The sequence below is a fragment of the Pecten maximus genome, chromosome 6, assembly GCF_902652985.1.
Source record: "Pecten maximus chromosome 6, xPecMax1.1, whole genome shotgun sequence".
In the NCBI taxonomy this organism is placed as follows: domain Eukaryota; kingdom Metazoa; phylum Mollusca; class Bivalvia; order Pectinida; family Pectinidae; genus Pecten; species Pecten maximus.
This window is the reverse complement of record NC_047020.1, coordinates 32,632,434-32,655,094: the sequence shown is the minus strand read 5'-3', so window position 1 is coordinate 32,655,094 and position 22,661 is coordinate 32,632,434. Positions and strand designations below refer to the sequence as shown.

Here is a 22,661-nt window from a genome sequence, read left to right as displayed (position 1 = left end):
GACCAATAACATAAAGGCCAGCTCTAGGCAATGACCAACAACATATAGGCCAGCTCTAGGTACTGACCAATAACATATAGGCCAGCTCTAGGCACTGACCAATAACATATAGGCCAGCTCTAGGTACTGACCAATAACATATAGGCCAGCTCTAGGCAATGACCAAAAACATATAGGCCAGCTCTAGGCAATGACCAACAACATATAGGCCAGCTCTAGGCAATGACCAACAACCTATAGGCCAGCTCTAGGCACTGACCAATAACATATAGGCCAGCTCTAGGCAATGACCAACAACCTATAGGCCAGTTCTAGGCAATGACCAATAACATATAGGCCAGCTCTAGGCAATGACTAACACTATATAGGCCAGCTTTAGGCACTGTCTAATAACCTATAGGCCAGCTCTAGGCACTGGCCAACAACATATCAATCTAATTAAAATCTAGATGGTCATTCTCACTACATTACATGAACATCTAACAACATCCCATAAGGGGTCACGTCAGGGTGACCTTTTGGATTAGCCAATCAAATGGCTACTTCCAGAATCTTGGAAGTGAATTTTATATGTCAGAATTAGCATGACTTAGAGTGTGTAGTCTGTCAATTTGTTTCAAGTCATTTCGTCCCAAAAAGCATACAGCTATATACTGTGCCGAAATGGTTTGCTTCAGATGCATGCTGTGACGAAATGTTTTGCTTCAATGACATCGAAAAAATGCCAATTCGTCCTGAAAGTGATATACACACATCCCAAAGGTCATCAGAACGTGACCCCATATTGGATGTTGTTAGATGTTCATGCAACGTAGTGAGAATGACCATCTAGATTTTAATTAGATTGACAACATATAGGCCAGCTCTAGGCACTGAACAACAACATATAGACCAGCTCTAGGCAATGACCAACAACATGTAGGCCAGTGCTAGGCACTGACTAACAAATTGTAGGCCAGCGCTAGGCACTGAACAATAACATATATACAGTAGGCCAGCACTAGGCACTGACGTACAACATCTAGGCCAGCACTAGGCACTGACCAACAACATATCAGCCAGTTCTAGGCAATGACCAATAAGATATAGGTCAGTTCTAGGCAATGACCAACAACATATAGGCCAGCTCTAGGCAATGACCAACAACCTATAGGCCAGCTCTAGGCACTGACCAATAACATATAGGCCAGCTCTAGGTACTGACCAACAACCTATAGGCCAGCTCTAGGCACTGACCAATAACATATAGGCCAGCTCTAGGCACTGACCAATAACATATAGGCCAGCTCTAGGCACTGACCAATAACATATAGGCCAGCTCTAGGTACTAACCAATAACATATAGGCCAGCTCTAGGCACTGACCAATAACATATAGGCCAGCTCTAGGCACTGACCAATAACATATAGGCCAGCTCTAGGTACTGACCAATAACATATAGGCCAGCTCTAGGCAATGACCAACAACATATAGGCCAGCTCTAGGTACTGACCAATAACATATAGGCCAGCTCTAGGCGCTGACCAATAACCTATAGGCCAGCTCTAGGTACTGACCAATAACATATAGGCCAGCTCTAGGCAATGACCAACAACATATAGGCCAGCTCTAGGCAATGACCAACAACATATAGGCCAGCTCTAGGTACTGACCAATAACATATAGGCCAGCTCTAGGCACTGACCAATAACATATAGGCCAGCTCTAGGTACTGACCAATAACATATAGGCCAGCTCTAGGCAATGACCAACAACCTATAGGCCAGCTCTAGGCACTGACCAATAACATATAGGCCAGCTCTAGGCAATGACCAACAACCTATAGGCCAGCTCTAGGCACTGACCAATAACATATAGGCCAGCTCTAGGCAATGACCAACAACATATAGGCCAGCTCTAGGCAATGACTAACACTATATAGGCCAGCTTTAGGCACTGTCTAATAACCTATAGGCCAGCTCTAGGCACTGGCCAACAACATATCAATCTAATTAAAATCTAGATGGTCATTCTCACTACATTACATGAACATCTAACAACATCCCATAAGGGGTCACGTCAGGGTGACCTTTTGGATTAGCCAATCAAATGGCTACTTCCAGAATCTTGGAAGTGAATTTTATATGTCAGAATTAGCATGACTTAGAGTGTGTAGTCTGTCAATTTGTTTCAAGTCATTTCGTCCCAAAAAGCATACAGCTATATACTGTGCCGAAATGGTTTGCTTCAGATGCATGCTGTGACGAAATGTTTTGCTTCAATGACATCGAAAAAATGCCAATTCGTCCTGAAAGTGATATACACACATCCCAAAGGTCATCAGAACGTGACCCCTTATTGGATGTTGTTAGATGTTCATGCAACGTAGTGAGAATGACCATCTAGATTTTAATTAGATTGACAACATATAGGCCAGCTCTAGGCACTGAACAACAACATATAGACCAGCTCTAGGCAATGACCAACAACATGTAGGCCAGTGCTAGGCACTGACTAACAAATTGTAGGCCAGCGCTAGGCACTGAACAATAACATATAGGCCAGCTCTAGGCACTGAACAATAACATATATACAGTAGGCCAGCACTAGGCACTGACCAACAACATCTAGGCCAGCACTAGGCACTGACCAACAACATATCAGCCAGTTCTAGGCAATGACCAATAAGATATAGGTCAGTTCTAGGCAATGACCAACAACCTGCAGGCTAGTTCTTAGCTAAAATAATAGCCTAAATACATTTTCAAGTTAACATATAGGCTTGCTCTAGACAATTCCCAACAACATTTAGACCCGCTTTTGGCAACAAACAACTTATAATCCCATGTTAGGCCATAGATGACCACCTTTAGGACCATGTGGGGATTATAGTAGAAGCTCGCAGATTCTCTCTGTATTGCACATGTAATTATCACTTCTGCCTTTTACATTGTTTGTTCTTCTTTCACTCCATCATTGTATATATAATGTACAGTTCTAAATAATTTTTATTCCAACATAAATTAAGCTATATGTATAGCAACAATATAACTTAAGCATAAGTTACAATTTTTAAGGAATTCACATATCAAGAATGTGTTATGTAGCAAAAACATAATAATTCAAGAATACAATACAAGATATTATCAATCTATTGAAATAACATACATGTAAAGCCTATGGCTTGATTATCACTTAAAAAAACCTGGCCCAGCCTCAACAAATATCTCTTTCCTGGTTCTGGTTCAACATTTATGTACTTTAATTCAATTTGGCTAAAACTTTCAAGTTGTTTTTAATAGATCTAATATCTTGTATGTCTTTTGTACAATCTTTTGAGATTTCAGATCCGTGCGATTTCCTGTGCGTCGCTGTCACCACCATATTGTTTTGCATGGCTGAGCTCTGTTCGATTACTCTTGGATCTTATCATGACTATTCATACTCTCACAAGGAATATCTAAGTGCTGGACAGATTTTGCCAGTGGCAATGCGATTGGCTAATCGAAAGGCTGACCGGACATGTTCAGATGTTCAGGCGTAGTACGTAGTAAACGTAGCAAAGCAACATCTGATTTTAATCAGATTGCTTCATATTCTTTTAAAATCCAATATGAAAAATTATGATATTTATTTGATAATGGATCTTAGCATCACTGACAAGTCCCAGATGGACAAAACAGCAGTATGGTGCAATCCAATTCATTTTGGCTCTGCTGTATCTAACTCAATATAATATACCTTTACTGTAAGGCTGTAGTGTAATGTTGTTTCCTCATCTTGTGTTCCACGATGTGACCAAGGTTACTTTGCAGGAATCTCTTTGATTTGTGAAACATCTACTTTACACTAGAGAGATATGAGTCAGTCCTCTAACAAGTGGGAAGTTTCACAGCGATGATCCCATCATGTCCATCCCTCATGTACACATACCAACCAGGTAAACCATAGCCAGGGTAGTCTTTCTGTGTGTCTGAATCTCCGGGCAAATGCAATGGAAAGAATGATCTTGGACCTTTGCCAAGACATGGTAGAACACAGAGGAGTTCCGAGTCTTTACTGAAGTAGAATAAATTCTCTTTGTACTCCTTAGCCCCTTCGTACTGCTGTGTCCATGATACCAAGTATCCACCTGTAGAAAATACACATTGTACTACAACTGTTTAAACTTGAAACAGGAGAATGGGCTTTAAATCAACCTCTTTCTCTTCATGTGGTTTTCTGAACAAGAATACCTTTTTAATGTAAGATGTCAACTTTATTCATTTTATAATCACTCCATAACAAGTTATTTCTGATTTTATTCACTTTGGTTGGCCTAAATAGCAGACAAGAAGTTTTACAGTGAAAGAGTACTGTGGTTTATGGTTTATTTTGTTTAACGCCCTATTAACAGCCAAGGTCATTTAAGGATGTGCCAGGTTTGGAGGTGGAGGAAAGCCGGAGTACCCGGAGAAAAGCCACCGGCCTACGGTCAGTACCTGGCAACTACCCCACATAGGTTTCGAACTTAGAGGTGGAGGGCTAGTGTTAAAGTGTCCGGACACCTTAGCTACTCGGCCACCGCAGCCCCATGAAAGAGTACTCAGAGAAAATAAACCCCATATGGCAGGGAAGGTGACCCTTCATCTAATTGTCTAGATATACAACTGTACCAATCAAAATCTGATGTCTGTCTGATGTCTGTCCGATGTTTCATTGATTTGAGGTCATCATCCGTCTGCCATTACAGAAGTACAGACCAGATTTATGTGAAAATTTACTGTTTAAGTTAAATGCTTAATTTTTTGGGTATTTTTTTCTGTCTGTGTTGGAGAAAATGTCATATCCCCCTTGAGGAACACAGGCGCTTGCATAGAAAATGAGAATGTGGAGATGACCCCCAAATGTGTACCTGGTGACAGTCGATTATATAAAAGCATGAACTTTCAACTCCGTATGTGAATGAGGAATCTGGACAGGCTGAGGGAGCAGTTTGAAAAATGGGGTCCTGAGGGATGAATTTTTCAATTTCATGAATCATTGTGTTTTTAATGTAACAATTTGTATTGAGTGACACGGCAGGTGAAAGAAAAATGTTTCTAGATGATGGTAGTATATAGTATGTGCCTTGTCAGTTTGAATAAATGTGTTTATTTAGTCGATTGAAGTGTGATGAGGTGCTGTTTCGCTCGTGTCGGAGTTGCTAACCTTGTACTTTACAGACTACACATACCACTTTCAAATAAAAAAAAATCACATTTTCTATACAAGCACCTGTGTTGAGGAACTGTTGTGAACAGTCTTTATACAGTGCATGTAGTTGTTTCATGCCTTAAAAATCCGTCAACAGTCAAAACTCTTCCTGGAGTTCAATGCAATTAACTGTTTCCTAGGGCTGCATGACAGACTGATAATCAAGGCAGAAAACAACAGTTTTATTACCCTAAATAACCTAAAGATATAGAGGATATTGAATGGTTTCCCGTTGATTATAACATATATTTCACAAGTATGACAGAATATTGATATTTTCACGCATGTGAAGTATAGTGAATGCTAGCAGACGTTGTAAATATAGACACTTCATGCTGGGGCACATTCAAATGTTCAATATGTCAGCCAACATATTTGACAGTTGGCCAGCTTATCATGATTTTCTAGTTATTATCCCGGCAAACAGGTGAGGTCAGGTAACAATAGAAAATACTGGCTTATGTTTTTCTATAATTTTTGTTTTCAATTGAATTACTGATAAAGTGATGGTAGTGACAACAAAATGCATAGGTTCAAAACATTAGACTTACTCTAATAAAAAAAGCAGATCAAGACATTTTAATTAAATATTCATTTTTAGCAGAGCTAATATACAACCTAATTATACAATTCCAATTTAACATTTTCTTTCATGTATATATACTAGGCCTTGAGAATGACTAAATGTTTGGCCTCTGCATATAACACATCAGAATATCCTGGTAGAAATCTATGTTAAAGACAAATTTTGTTAAATTTCACTGAAAATACTTACCTCTCTTCCCTATAAAACAGTGTTCTATTGGTAATCCTGGGATTGGTAAGACTTCTGTGATAACAACCTCTGTGGATCTGGAGTTTCAACAAAGTCAAAGTTTTTGAATATGCAAAATTTTGAAATAGAATGATATGGCTACTGTTGAAATATATATACTTCATGTCAGTTCTACTTCCTGTGTCAGATCTACTTGCCATGTCTATTAACTGTCTTTTTTTACTTCCTGTGTCTATCTACTCCCTGTCTATCTATTTCCAATGTTTAATTTCTTCCTACATCTAGCTACTTCCTGTCTATCTTCTTCCTGTGTCTATTTACTTCCTGTTTCTGATCAACTTCCTGTGTCTGATCTACTTCCTGTGTCTGATCTACTTCCTGTTTCTGATCAACTTCCTGTGTCTGATCTACTTCCTGTTTCTGATCTACTTCCTGTGTCAGATCTACAATGTCCTTCCTGTTTCTGATCAACCTTCTGTGTCTGATCTACTTCCTGTGTCTGATCTACTTCCTGTTTCTGATCAACTTCCTGTGTCTGATCTACTTCCTTTGTCTGATCTCCTTCTTGTGTCTGATCTACTTCCTGTTTCTGATCTACTTCCTGTGTCAGATCTACAATGTCCTTCCTGTTTCTGATCAACCTTCTGTGTCTGATCTACTTCCTGTGTCTGATCTACTTCCTGTTTCTGATCAACTTCCTGTGTCCGATCTACTTCCTTTGTCTGATCTCCTTCTTGTGTCTGATTTACTTCCTGTTTCTGATATACTTCTTTTGTCTGATCTTCTTCCTGTGTCTGATCTACTTCCTGTGTCTGATCTACTTCCTGTGTCTGATCTACTTCCTGAACTTATCTACTTCCTGTGTCTGATCTCCTTCTTGTGTCTGATCTACTTTCCATGTATATCTTTTTCAAGTGTCTCTCTACTTCCTGTGTTTATTTACTATTTGTGTCTGATCTACTTCCTGTCTACATGTATCTACTTCCTGTCCCTAGATACTTCCTGTCCTGTATATATTAAGCTTTGAACTTAAAACTTGTCAGCTTTCATTTTTCCTTGCAGATAGATGTACACACTTTCAATGAAACACATACCTCTTATCATTCTGTAGTATATGCAAGGTTACTAAGTTGACGTCCAGCCCAAGGACGACCTCTTGGAAGGAGTGACCATTTTCTGTCCTGGCACGAGTGGTCAAAACTTTTAAGTTCGCTTTGGTAGCTTTGATCTCGAAGCCATCCTCTGTGATCTTTAGTCTTTCCATCCTGTCAGCAAAAAATAACACTCATTAAATAAACGTTTCAGAGTAGGCCAAAGGCTAATGAGGGAGATGCATGTAAAACATTATAAGGATGTGAAAATCAGACATGTACATTTGCCATAAAGTAGTGATGATACAATAAATAGAGAATACATGGAGAGTGTCTTAAAATATAAGCTATATTTTGACGAGAGTTAAGAAAGACAAAAGTGGCGAGCCTTGGCGATGCGAGTTTGAATATTACATATGCCACTCTTTTTCTAAATTACAAGGTTTTCCCGGGGTTTCTTTGCTGTTTTTCTATTAGGAAGACGTAGATCTTATAACTAAACAGTACAAGGTAGAATAGAAATAATCAACTTTGACTCGTGTACTGTTGCAGGATATACAACTCAGATGCAGATATTTTGCAATTTTAATTAATAACTCAGGCCTGCGGCCTTTGTTATTAATTTGATTGCAAAATATCGGAGTCAGAGTTGTATATCCAGCAGCAATACACGAATCATTGTTATTTATTTCTTAAATATACAATCAAACCTGCTCTACAACTGCCTGTATATAACGACCGCCTGTCTATAATGACCAATGTATTAAAATCAACATGCAATCCTTGCTTGTAGCACAATAAACATTAGCTCACATATCACAGCTAGCTCTGACTGGTACACTCTCAAGGGATGGAGTATTGACAAATCTAACAGCATCTCTGTCTCTCAGGGTCACCATGACAACAGAAGACTCTGTGGATATGATGTTTTGCAGCTCAGGAAGAGTTTCATCGACCTTGATTTTACTGTCATTCCAACACCACAACCTGTAGTAGCAAAGCATAAATTAATCTCAGCAAAATTGAAAGAGAAATTATAGTAGAATAGTACGAATGGACTGAAATGTGTGCGTTTCTCGGCTCATCTCCTGTAAGTTTGATAGACTGGTTATCTCCCTTAGTTCTCTGCTCTCCACCAGGGCTGTGCTTAGCTTGGAGGGGGGCAGTAATTTAGTGGAAATGCGAGCGCCAGCCAAATTATTTTTGGGCGAGGGGTCTGTGGGCCAAAATTTCGAAAAATGAAATGAAATGAAATGGGTTATACTCTATAACCAGTGACATATGATAGCAAATTTAAAATGCAGATCACCCCGATACACACGGAAAAAAAGGGTTTCAGCTTCCAGAGTAAATATTCCATGTGGTCGATAAACTTTTTAAAATGACAGAAAACAGTGTCCAATGTTATCATAACAATGACACAATGTCAAAATAACATGAATGATAAAATATGTATGTTCTATGTATTTTATGTACTCATATTATGCAAAAGGATGAATAAAAAGATTTCAAAACTGAAAAAAAACCACCTTTTACCTCATTAAATGAGAGAAAAAAAACCCAGAAAAATCCAACTTTCTTCTACAATAGTGTGATGTCAATAGAGTAATATATACCTGCTCCGGTTGGTGATGATCAACAGGCTACTGCCAATGACGTAAGGAACACGATCCCCCATTCCATCGCCTTCCATTTGGATCTCCTCCAAAACTTTGCCTTTCTGTCCACATATTCTTACACATCGACTATCATTATGACTGTAAAAGTCAATACAGTTAACATATACCATGCAGATTTATACATCTGTTAAAGCCCAATAATTGCTTTGGTTGAGTTTTAGTTCAGAAATGTCCAAAGCAGTGATATCAAGTATGAAGTAATGTTTAACATAAATGTATGTTTGTATATCAATGGTTTATTTACAGATATAACAAAGAACTTCAGAGATACATGAAATCCATGACGTCTGGTTATGAAGTACATGGTATGTTGGTGTTGAGACTTAATGTTTATTGACACTGTCACTCTTAAGACTAAGACACGTTCTCAACAATCATTGCATCATCAGCACAACTGAGATATCCCGGCAGTTGGATGTGCTATGTCAGGCTGATGACTATCGTAGGAAAGGTACCAGAAAACAGATGTGGGCACAACGGCCTACCACTCTGGCACCAGCCTTACTTTGTTTGGTTTGTTTTTGTTTAACGTCCTATTAACAGTCAGGGGTCATTTAAGGACGTGCCAGGTTTTGGAGGTGGAGGAAAGCCGGAATACCCGAAGAAAAACCACCGGCCTACAGTCAGTACCTGGCAACTGCCCCACGTAGGTTTCAAACTCGTAACTCAGTAGTGGAGGGCTAGTGTTAAAGTGTCGGGATACCTTAGCCACTCGGCCACCGCGGCCCCGTCCTACACCAGCCTTACACTGACAATGCCAACCTGATATCGGAGTCCATACTGAAGAATATGCAATCCACTGAATGTAACATTAGGAGCAACATGTCGAGAACTGATTTCAAACTTAATAATCTGTTGGAAAGGTTTAAAGATATACGTCATATATTTGGAATGGGACTGGACTGATGAACATTGGTACGACTATAACTCATAACCCAAAAAATGGCTGGGGCATAAAAAGTCAAATTAGCATTGGGCAACACAGTTGTCCTCCTTTCCATATCTTATACAGTACAACACACTTACTAATCACGTGACCCATAGTAGTAAAATATTTCGGCCCCGACCAGTTTGTGGTTTTTGTTGTTTGGAATATTTGGAAATCGTGTATCTCTGGAATCGATCCTGATCTCTGGTTGTAGGAAAGTCTCTCTACTGCTACAGTCGACGAACTGCAAGTAATTTATAATGTTACAGATAACATATCAGATCAAATCTGTGTTTTTCAACATAAAACATCAATCATGATTTAATTAAAATTCAAAATCTGAGGTGTCATTTTGTATCAATTTAAAACTCATCAAATCTCATATCTCACCTCTAGGATAGATTTTATCAATAATTAGTAGTCACCACATACCCGGTACATTAAATCAGCACGCAACATCAACATGTGATTTATTTAGTATGTGATGTAAAATAATGTACAAAACATAGGTAGGTCTGTCGCTAGGTTACTGATATACAAACTTGTACAAAGACTTGACTAGTTTCATGAAATTTGGATGTGTGAAAGATGTCATTGTGGTTACATATCATCATGTAGGGATGGATCCTTATGCACCACTTATTGCAAAGGGAGATAATCAACCTCTACAACTTATTGCAAAGCGAGATAATCAACCTCTTCCACTTATTGCAAAGGGAGATAATCAAAACAAAAAAGTTGAAATAAAATCAAGATAGCATCGACAGGTAAAAGCCAATTGGGGAAAACCCTGTAAAGATACTTGTTAATAATTTTTTTCCAGAAGTGTTGAATCTGTTCCTTACCACTGAAATAGTCTCCTCGCAGAATGAAAAACTCAAAGCCAGTGTCTTTCCATATGAAATGTTTTTGTTGTCCCAATATAGTTCTGGTGAAATATCATTCTTTCTTGACAGCAGAATTTTCATCAGTAAAGCTTTGGCATTCTTTTTTCGTTCCTCAGGAAGGTCCAACTCCACTCTATCAATAATCCACTGTGAAAACAAAAGTAAAAAAGGATATCATATTTTTTTCATCAACTGTTGAAGTCAAAGGAGACAACTTCAGTCAACAAAACATCAAAAAGTACAGAGGATTCCGCAGTTCAGGTTCCGACATTAGTGAGGATTCCGCAGTTCAGGTTCCGAGATTAGTTTATCATATCTTACGGTTTATAAGGCCATTCAAGCTATAATTCATGGTCTCACCCTCAACTGTTGTTAGAGGGAAATTATGAACCTATAATGGCTTTTCAATTTGTGTTAATTAGAAACTAATGACCCATGAAATCTTTACATACATGTACAAGTATTAGGGAACCTGACAGGGCTTATTTGTGAACTACTTTCAGCTTATTAATTACTTTCTTGAAATTGACGATTCTGTAAAACAAGAGGCCAAGAGGGCCTATATCACTCACCTGGATTTCATGAGATATAAAGGGGGTTGTCAGTTCCTTCCTTTATAAAATTTTGAATCCCTATCCAAAAGGATGCTACCAAGCAAATATGAGTGATATCCCTTGCTTAGTTTCAGAGAAGTTGTTTATATCAACTCAGCCAAATTGACCCCTTTTGGCCCCACCCCTCAGCCCCCAGCGAGGTCGGCCCCACTATTTGCACAATTTTGATTCCAAATCCCAAAAGGATGCTCAGAGTCAAATATGAGCAATATTTATTGCTTGGTTTCATTTGAGAAGTTGTTCATATCAATTTAGCCAAATTGATCCCTCTTGGCCCCGCCTCTCAGGCCCCCTATGAGCGATATCCAATGCTCGGTTTCAGAGAAGAAGTCGTTTATATCAATATAGCCCAATTGACCACATTTTGCCCCGCCCCTCAGGCCCCAGGGAGGTCGGCCCCACAATTTGTACAATTTTCAATCCCAAACTTAAAGGGATACTCACAGTCAAATATGAGCAATATTGATTGCTTTATTTCGGCGGAGAAGTTGTTCATATCAATTTAGCCAAATTGACCCCTCTTGGCCTCGCCCCTCAGGCCCCTGGTGGGGGTTCAGCCGACCCATTTGTACAATTTTGAATCCCCATCTCAATAGTGATGCTACCAGGCAAATATGAGCAATATCCATTGCTTGGTTTCAGAGAAGAAGTCCTTTATATCAATATAGCCAATTGACCACATTTGGCCCTGCCCCTCAGTCCCCTGGGGGGTCAGCTCCATCATATGTACAATTTTTAATCCCCACCCAATAGTGATACTACCAGGCAAATATGAGTGATATCCATTGCTCGGTTTCAGAGAAGAAGTCCTTTATATCAATATAGTCCAATTGACCACATTTGGTCCCGCCCCTCAGGCCCCTGGGGGGTCAACCCCACCATTTGTACAATTTTGAATCTCCACCCCATATTCATGCTACCAGGCAAATAGGAGCAATATCCTTTGCTTGGTTTCAGAGAAGAAGTCGTTTATATCAATATTGCCAAATTGACCCCTTTTGGCCCCACCTCTCAGACCCCTTGGATGGCAGCCTCATCATTTGTACAATTTTGAGTCCCCACCCCATAGGGATGCTTCTGACAAAATTTTATCAAATTTTGACGTATGGCTATGAAGAAGAAGTCAATTGTTGATGGACAGACGGACAACGGACGCAACGATACGGCATAAGCTCACCTTGGTCCTTTGGACCAGGTGAGCTAAGCAGGATTGGGGCTTACATTTGTATTTGTGGGCAGGGGGCTTAATTGTGGGCAAGTCCTTATTTGTTTATATGGGCTTATTTGTGGATAAATATGGTACAAATAATAGTCCCTAACGGTACCTCCCTTGTAATTTGTGACTGACTACACAATAACACTTACATTATATTCTATCTTTGTCTTTGTATCCAGACAATGCTTCAACACTTTCAGACAGTCTTTCTGCCATTGTTCTGACTTCTTGCACTTGAGTGCATTCCTCTTGATTGTTAGGATCATTTTCTATATATAAAAGATACCATTATATTATGAATTCACTCACTGACAGGTAAATACAGTATTATATAAAAGGTTATCTGACACAACCAATAAAGATATTGCTGGTGATATTTTGATAACAGCCCTGTGTTTTCTTCCTCAGAATTAAATGTCCAGTGTAGCATGTATACACTATGATGTCAAGTACATGTATATACAAGATGGTAACAATAAGTTCAGATTGGCTAATTTAGAGACCAGGGAAGACACCTTCGAGATTGACTGATCTAGAGACCAGGGAAGACACCTTCCAGGTTGACTAATTAAGAAACGAGGGAAGACACCTTCAAGATTGACTGATTTAGAGACCAGGGAAGACACCTTCAAGATTGACTGATTTAGAGACCAGGGAAGACACCTTCGAGGTTGACAGATCTAGAGACTAGGAAAGACACCTTCGAGGTTGACAGATCTAGAGACCTGGAAAGACACCTTCGAGGTTGACTGATTTAGAGACCAGGGAAGACACCTTTGAGATTGACTTATTTAGAGACCAGGGAAGACACCTTCAAGATTGACTGATTTAGAGACCAGGGAAGACACCTTCGAGGTTGACAGATCTAGAGACTAGGAAAGACACCTTCGAGGTTGACAGATCTAGAGACCTGGAAAGACACCTTCGAGGTTGACTGATTTAGAGACCAGGGAAGACACCTTTGAGATTGACTTATTTAGAGACCAGGAAAGACACCTTCGAGGTTGACAGATTAAGAGACCTGGAAAGACACCTACGAGATTGACTGATTTAGAGACCAGGGAAGAAACCTTTGAGATTGACTGATTTAGAGACCTGGGAAGACACCTTCGAGATTGACTGATTTAGGGACCAGGGAAGACACCATCGAGATTGACTGATCTAGAGACCTGGAAAGAAACATTCGAGATTGGCTAATTTAGAGACCAGGGAAGACACCTTTGAGATTGACTTATTTAGAGACCAGGGAAGACACATTCGAGATTGACTGATTTAGAGACCAGGGAAGACACCTTCGAGATTGACTGAATTAGAGACCAGGGAAGACACCTTCGAGATTGACTGAATTAGAGACCAGGGAAGACACCTTCGAGATTGACTGTTTAGAGACCAGGGAGGACACCTTCGAGATTGACTGATTTAGAGACCTTTGGAGACACCTTCAAGATTGACTGACCTAGAGACCAGGAAAGAAACATTCGAGATTGACTGATTTAGAGACCAGGGAAGACACCTTCGAGATTGACTGATTTAGAGACCTTTGAAGACACATTCGAGGTGGACTGATTTAGAGACCAGGGAAGACACCTTTAAGATTGACTGATTTAGAGACCTGGGAAGACATCTCACTCTACCCATCTTGAAAGCAAATGATGATGGAGACTCATAAAAAAACATGTGAGAGACTTGAGGACTGCTCTTGATGACATGTGACAAGTCGTATGTTGATCAGTGAGACAGCCACAAGTTACTGGGTTACACACAAGCTTATGCACGAGAAATCTGCATCAAAATGACCTCACTGTTCTTGGTGCAATTAAACGACCATTGAGCCCCACCACAGGCCGGAGATTTTCATTATTCCTTATCAAACCAGAGGAGACAACTTCGAGATTGCCTGAAGGTGTGGATCTTACTACTCAAATCCTCAAAGCAAATGCCAAAACAGACAGTATCTTGAAGAACACTTTTTTAGGGAGAAAAAAAAATTGGTCGAAAGGAGTATAAACCCATATTTATTGTATCTGACTATGATATTATGTCAGATGGCATGATATACAGTGGAACTTTGTTAACTCTAACTTGGAAAACTCAAATACCCCACTTCACTCAAAAACATTATGATTAGGTATATACTGTACAAACATAAATATTATAATGTTTAATAATGTATCAAAATTCTTGGTTATCTCAAGTACTCATATTCCCCGTGACATCAAAATAACGAGATTCAACAGTACTTTAAAGAATTGACACTTAAACTTACTTCATATACCAACTGCCAAAATATCTTCAGCAAACTAAGCTTAGCAGTTTGACCTTTAGACCAGAATAAAGTGACAGTTTCTTGTTTATTTCTGTGGTGTGAGCTGCCAGATCTCTTCAAAGAGGAAAGAAGCATCATTTGCACTGTAGTGCCATCTTCGTGTCGATACACCTCCAGAGGACAAGGTATATGTGCGTTATCTGTCACCAAAAAAGAAATATGTTACAGTACAAGTACATGAAATTAAGCTCAAGATTAGCATTTACAAGAAATTAAATGTTACTGAAAAATTTATTCTGGACATAACCCTACACCGCTTTGGTGAAATCTGCATTGATGTGTTTGTGCTTTCACATATTAACAAACTAAGTTATTGAGAAGGTGAAGCACAGCAAGTGAAAATTTCTCTCTGTTATTGAGGAAATAAAAAGACAAAAAATATTTACCAAAACTGTCATTATGTAGTAGATTTATCATTTGCGAAACTGTCATCATTTGCAGATTTATCATTTGCCAAACTGTCATCATTTGTAGATTTATCTGTTGCCTAACTGTTGTTTTCTGTAGATATTTTATCATTTGCCTAACTGTTGTTATCTGTAGATATTTTATCATTTGCCTAACTGTTGTTATCTGTAGATTTCCAGATTTATCATTTGCCTAACTGTAGTTATCTGTAGATTTCCAGATTTATCATTTGCCTAACTGTTGTTATCTGTAGATTTATCATTTGCCTAACTGTTGTTATCTGTAGATTTCCAAATTTATCATTTGCCTAACTGTTGTTATCTGTATATTTCCAGATTTATCATTTGCCTAACTGTTGTTATCTGTATATTTCCAGATTTATCATTTGCCAAACTGTTGTTATCTGTAGATATTTTATCATTTGCCTAACTGTTGTTATCTGTAGATTTCCAGATTTATCATTTGCCTAACTGTTGTTATCTGTATATTTCCAGATTTATCATTTACCTAACTGTTGTTATCTGTAGATTATCATTTGCCTAACTGTTGTTATCTGTAGATTATCATTTGCCTAACTGTAGTTATCTGTATATTTATCATTTGCCTAACTGTCATTATTTCCAGATTTAGTATGTGCCTGTCATTATCTTTAGATTTATCAATTGTCTATTAATCTATATGTCAATTACTTGTAAAATCTTATAGTGATTAATCATTTAATAAAACTAATTTAACACACTTACCAAATTCCTTATGACCCTCATGAATGTCAGAGAATCTGTCCAATGAAGTCCAGGGTTCAGTCCTTCCTGGGGTCTGAGGGAAACACAGCTTTCTACATACCAAAATAAAAAAAATATGAAATTAAAAAAAAGGTCTCCAATTCAGGTAATTGGGGCACGATGAGACAAGAGTCCCAGAGGGCCTGCATCGCTCACCTGGATTTCAGTAATTATGGCAAAATACTCTGATATAAGTTTTACAATGCATTTCAAATGTTTTCCTACTTTTGAACAGCTTCTCTGAACAATGATTCAAACTCATTAGCCAAATAATGCTCAAAACCTCATTTCATCAAAATCAATTCAGGCATTCAGGACTAGTAGGGATTAAATGGCTTTATTTCTATTTCCCTTATTGGGCCCGCCCCTCAGGCCACTGTGGAGCCACACCCTCCGTTTATACAATGTTAGATCTCCTTTGCTTAATAATGCTCCAGACCAAATTTCATCAAAATCCACTCAGGCATTCAGGACTATGAGGATTTAATTGAAATGTTGATAGACGACAGACGGACACTGTGTCATGGCATAAAGCCAATTGGGCCAGCTGAAAGTTGTTAACAATAATGGGATAACAAAGGCAATAACTCTGTAACCTTATAATTGCTGAATAATATTTGTTTTCAAAGATGTCCAAGATCTTGTCGATATATGGCTTTATTACAAAGTTTCAGCAAACTTGGTTGATATTTACTCCAGTTATCATGCTCACACGGTCCAAAAAAAATATTATAAAAAGGGCAATACCTCTTTTAAGTTATTGGTGAATAATTCCGGTTTTAGAACTCAAGACCCAAGATCTTATTCACACGTATGACTGTCTACAAAATATAACTTTGGGGACACCATTAACCATTGCAAAAACTATTCATATGAATGGTCACTTTTGTAAAATTTCATTCAGCTAATTATCCGAGGGTAATCTACCAGCGCAGGTAATCTTGAAATATCTTTTACTAAATACATCCCCTTTACTCTCCAAAGTGGTATCCCCCAAAGTGGTTATTACACAGAAAGTTAGTGTTAAAGAGGGAAGGTACATTACCCTGTGTAGGGGTCCAAGTTTATACTCCGCATTGGTGGTAGCAACAATTTCATGTTTCCAGTCAAATAACCTTGGGAATTCAACCGAAGGTCAAGATTGTCACAGCAAAGGTCTGCCTCTGTTGGTGGAATCTCACTGGGAAGGGTATAAAAAAGTATCTCAAATATACACTTAACAGTAAAACTTGTTTATTACAAATTCAAAGGTGACAAAGCAACTATTTTTAACAATTAAACGCTTGTTAGATTGTATATATCAAACAATATTTACATTTAGCACGGTAGTCTTCCATTGCCTCAGTATTAATCTGGGCTACAACTATGAGAGGATAGATGCAGTCAAGATCACATGACCTGCTTGTAATGCCATTTTGATCAACATTATGGAAAAGGGTCACTACATGTGCTACAAATGAATCAAACGCAGCAAGGATAATGATCGAGAACATGCTACTATGACATCATTTTGGCGCTATGTTGATCATCATCACATAAAGGCTTTGTATAGTGTGTCAGATTGTTTGCAATTCAATTACAGAAATTGATTTAATAATGCTATTTTTTAAACAAACATACAAGGAAATGGATGAAAATAAAGGACATATATTTAAGAAGGCAGAGCTTAACATAAGTAAATGTAAATATCACATTTAAACATTTTTTAGATTGTATTTATTGTCAATATAAATTCAATCTGAGTAACAGACCAAAATTTATGGGTGCACCCTAATGGGCATCATTCTATTTATCTGTTACCCAGACTGCATTTATATTGACAATAAAAAAATCATTATAGGGTTTTAAAATGTATCCGTATGAGCTGTGATTTGTTTTAATGGGAATATATTCCAAGATGATGATCTACACTTATAGAATTGGAGGCAAAAGAATTTCGGGTGTATTATCTGCAGTATTCAGGGCAAATTATACACACATATTTATACATTACATTAACTATCGTTTCTTTCTTATGACAATAAAATTATGTATTTGTGAATCATAAGAATCATAACCTCAACCTCATTAACACACAAAAGCTATTCTAAGGAGTACCAATTGGAAGTATCATCTTTCTATAAAAGGACATGAATCTTAATTTCATTTCATATCCTTAATGTTTATAATACATCACTATCAGACAAGGAGAGGCAGTGGAATAAAATTTCTCTATGAAAGAGAGGCAAGTGGCTGCTGTAGGTTCCCTTGAATTACCTGGAGGGATCACAGACCCTAAGGGGCTGAAGTTTGACCAGAACAGTTCTAAAATTTGGAAACTGGAGCTGTGAATTTCCAAAAAATTAGCTAAAGACAGAAGTGATCACACACCATAAGAGGCTGGAGATGGACCTCAGGTCTACAACAATGAGTACTGGTAATTCAGGTTCCTAGAGATTACCTTGAGGGATCACAGACCCTTAGGGGTTTAGATTACCTGGAGGGATCACAGACTTTAAGGGGCTTAGATTACCTGGAGGGATTACAGACTTTAAGGGGCTTAGATTACCTGGAGGGATTACAGACTTAAAGGGGATTAGATTACCTGGAGGGATTACAGACTTTAAGGGGCTTAGATTACCTGGAGGGTTCACAGACTTTAAGGGGCTTAGATTACCTGGAGGGATTACAGAACCTTAGGGGTTTAGATTACCTGGAGGGATTACAGACTTTAAGGGGCTTAGATTACCTGGAGGGATTACAGACTTAAAGGGGATTAGATTACCTGGAGGGATTACAGACTTTAAGGGGCTTAGATTACCTGGAGGGTTCACAGACTTTAAGGGGCTTAGATTACCTGGAGGGATCACAGACTTTAAGGGGATTAGATTACCTGGAGGGTTCACAGACTTTAAGGGGATTAGATTACCTGGAGGGATTACAGACTTTAAGGGGCTTAGATTACCTGGACGGTTCACAGACTTTAAGGGGCTTAGATTACCTGGGGGATCACAGACCCTTAGGGGCTTAGATTACCTGGAAGGATCACAGACTTTAAGGGGCTTAGATTACCTGGAGGGTTCACAGACTTTAAGGGGCTTAGATTACCTGGAGGGATCACAGACCCTTAGGGGTTTAGATTACCTGGAAGGATCACAGACTTTAAGGGGCTTAGATTACCTGTAGGGATCACAGACTTTAAGGGGCTTAGATTACCTGGAGAGATCACAGACTTTAAGGGGCTTAGATTACCTGGAGGGATCACAGACTTTAAGGGGCTTAGATTACCTGGAGGGATCACAAACCCTAAGGGGCTGATGATGCGAAAATAAACAATGGGGAGACATGGAATGCAGGTTTCCCCTGAATTACCTGGTTGGATCACAGACCCTAAGGGGCTGTAGATGGGACCTCCATAGAACATGGAGAGGCTGGGGTGATCCAGATTTTGTAACCATAGCTGATAGATTATGCCAGAAGTTTTGGCGCTTTCTACGGCTGCCTGAACTGGATGACACGCTCGAGATCATTCTCAGACCTGGTGCATCATAGTTTCCATTTTCAGTTTCTCTGTAATACAACAATTATATATAATGAACGACCCAAGTCAATACTATACATACCGTATGATTTTTAGACACAAGATCCAGTTTCATAATAATATACATTATATTCATGTACTGGTATATAATTATGTTAACATAATGTTTACGCAGCAAAATGTCACATATCTGAATTGCAAGCAGAATACAGAATTTGTTTGGTTATGAAGGGGTTAAGACATGGGTTTTCTTAACACAGGTAAACTTACTGAGTTGGAGGACAAAAGGGCAGCAGTGTGAATAATTGAAAGTCTGGATACAAATACAATATCTTAATAAACCACACAATTCTAACAAAGTTAAAACTGTTCAGTGCCAAACTGTAGCTCTGTATATTACTCCCTGTATATATAATACTGGCTGACCCTGATCTTTACCCTGATAATAACGTCCAGCGTACCTCTGTATGTACATTACTCCCTGTATATAAGATACTGGCTGACCCTGATCTTTACCCAGACAATAACGTCCTGCGTACCTCTGTATGTACATTGTACATTACTCCCTGTATATAAGATACTGGCTGACCCTGATCTTTACCCTGACAATAACGTCCAGCGTACCTCTGTATGTACATTACTCACCTGTATATAAGATACTGGCTGACCCTGATCTTTACCTTGACAATAACGTCCAACGTACCTCTGTATGTACATTACTCACCTGTATATAAGACACTGGCTGACCCTGATCTTTACCCTGACAATAACGTCTAGGGTACCTCTGTATGTACATTATTCCCTGTATATAAGATACTGGCTGACCCTGATCTTTACCCAGACAATAACGTCCAGCGTACCTCTGTATGTACATTACTCCCTGTATATAAGACACTGGCTGACCCTGATCTTTACCCTGACAATAACGTCCAGCGTACCTCTGTATGTACATTACTCCCTGTATATAAGATACTGGCTGACCCTGATCTTTACCCTGACAATAACGTCCAGCGTACCTCTGTATGTACATTACTCCCTGTATATAAGATACTGGCTGACCCTGATCTTTACCCTGACAATAACGTCCAGCGTACCTCTGTATGTACATTATTCCCTGTATATAAGATTAACGTCCAGCGTACCTCTGTATGTACATTACTCCCTGTATAAGATACTGGCTGACCCTGATCTTTACCCAGACAATAACGTCTAGGGTACCTCTGTATGTACATTACTCCCTGTATAAGATACTGGCTGACCCTGATCTTTACCCAGACAATAATGTCTAGGGTACCTCTGTATGTACATTACTCCCTGTATAAGATACTGGCTGACCCTGATCTTAACCCTGACAATAACGTCTAGGGTACCTCTGTATGTACATTACTCCCTGTATAAGATACTGGCTGACCCTGATCTTTACCCAGACAATAACGTCCAGCGTACCTCTGTATGTACATTACTCCCTGTATAAGATACTGGCTGACCCTGATCTTTACCCTGACAATAACGTCCAGCGTACCTCTGTATGTACATTACTCCCTGTATATAAGATACTGGCTGACCCTGATCTTTACCTTGACAATAACGTCCAACGTACCTCTGTATGTACATTACTCACCTGTATATAAGACACTGGCTGACCCTGATCTTTACCCTGACAATAACGTCTAGGGTACCTCTGTATGTACATTATTCCCTGTATATAAGATACTGGCTGACCCTGATCTTTACCCAGACAATAACGTCCAGCGTACCTCTGTATGTACATTACTCCCTGTATATAAGATACTGGCTGACCCTGATCTTTACCCTGACAATAACGTCCAGCGTACCTCTGTATGTACATTACTCCCTGTATATAAGATACTGGCTGACCCTGATCTTTACCTTGACAATAACGTCCAACGTACCTCTGTATGTACATTACTCACCTGTATATAAGACACTGGCTGACCCTGATCTTTACCCTGACAATAACGTCTAGGGTACCTCTGTATGTACATTATTCCCTGTATATAAGATACTGGCTGACCCTGATCTTTACCCAGACAATAACGTCCAGCGTACCTCTGTATGTACATTACTCCCTGTATATAAGACACTGGCTGACCCTGATCTTTACCCTGACAATAACGTCCAGCGTACCTCTGTATGTACATTACTCCCTGTATATAAGATACTGGCTGACCCTGATCTTTACCCTGACAATAACGTCCAGCGTACCTCTGTATGTACATTACTCCCTGTATATAAGATACTGGTTGACCCTGATCTTTACCCTGACAATAACGTCCAGCGTACCTCTGTATGTACATTATTCCCTGTATATAAGATTAACGTCCAGCGTACCTCTGTATGTACATTACTCCCTGTATAAGATACTGGCTGACCCTGATCTTTACCCAGACAATAACGTCTAGGGTACCTCTGTATGTACATTACTCCCTGTATAAGATACTGGCTGACCCTGATCTTTACCTTGACAATAACGTCTAGGGTACCTCTGTATGTACATTACTCCCTGTATAAGATACTGGCTGACCCTGATCTTTACCCAGACAATAACGTCCAGCGTACCTCTGTATGTACATTACTCCCTGTATAAGATACTGGCTGACCCTGATCTTTACCCTGACAATAACGTCCAGCGTACCTCTGTATGTACATTACTCCCTGTATATAAGATACTGGCTGACCCTGATCTTTACCTTGACAATAACGTCCAACGTACCTCTGTATGTACATTACTCACCTGTATATAAGACACTGGCTGACCCTGATCTTTACCCTGACAATAACGTCTAGGGTACCTCTGTATGTACATTATTCCCTGTATATAAGATACTGGCTGACCCTGATCTTTACCCAGACAATAACGTCCAGCGTACCTCTGTATGTACATTACTCCCTGTATATAAGACACTGGCTGACCCTGATCTTTACCTTGACAATAACGTCCAGCGTACCTCTGTATGTATATTACTCACCTGTATATAAGATACTGGCTGACCCTGATCTTTACCTTGACAATAACATCCAGCGTACCTCTGTATGTACATTACTCCCTGTATATAAGATACTGGCTGACCCTGATCTTTACCTTGACAATAACGTCCAGCGTACCTCTGTATGTACATTACTCACCTGTATATAAGACACTGGCTGACCCTGATCTTTACCCTGACAATAACGTCTAGGGTACCTCTGTATGTACATTA

General features: G+C 39.2%; 1 protein-coding gene and 1 long non-coding RNA gene across 2 annotated transcripts in view; both read right to left on the bottom strand.

Moving 5' to 3' along the window:
- Positions 1-788: 788 nt before the first annotated feature.
- On the bottom strand, positions 789-2,341 carry LOC117329562. Its single transcript, XR_004533233.1, has 2 exons — positions 1,340-2,341; positions 789-1,147 (listed from the first exon to the last, which is right to left on the bottom strand). It is a non-coding gene; the product is annotated as an uncharacterized LOC117329562 (long non-coding RNA).
- A 4-nt stretch (positions 2,342-2,345) lies between these two features.
- The window catches only part of LOC117329561, a 31,061-nt gene continuing 10,745 nt past the window's right edge, over positions 2,346-22,661 (bottom strand). The window contains exons 5-16 of the mRNA XM_033887559.1: positions 19,272-19,469; positions 16,966-17,100; positions 15,882-15,973; positions 14,671-14,870; positions 12,554-12,673; positions 10,533-10,721; positions 9,786-9,931; positions 8,697-8,837; positions 7,894-8,067; positions 7,084-7,254; positions 5,990-6,066; positions 2,346-4,111 (exon numbers count right to left, since the gene is read on the bottom strand). Of these exons, the coding sequence (XP_033743450.1) occupies positions 3,852-4,111; positions 5,990-6,066; positions 7,084-7,254; positions 7,894-8,067; positions 8,697-8,837; positions 9,786-9,931; positions 10,533-10,721; positions 12,554-12,673; positions 14,671-14,870; positions 15,882-15,973; positions 16,966-17,100; positions 19,272-19,469 (1,903 nt within the window). The 3' untranslated portion in view covers positions 2,346-3,851. The remainder of the gene's footprint in view (positions 4,112-5,989; positions 6,067-7,083; positions 7,255-7,893; positions 8,068-8,696; positions 8,838-9,785; positions 9,932-10,532; positions 10,722-12,553; positions 12,674-14,670; positions 14,871-15,881; positions 15,974-16,965; positions 17,101-19,271; positions 19,470-22,661) is intronic.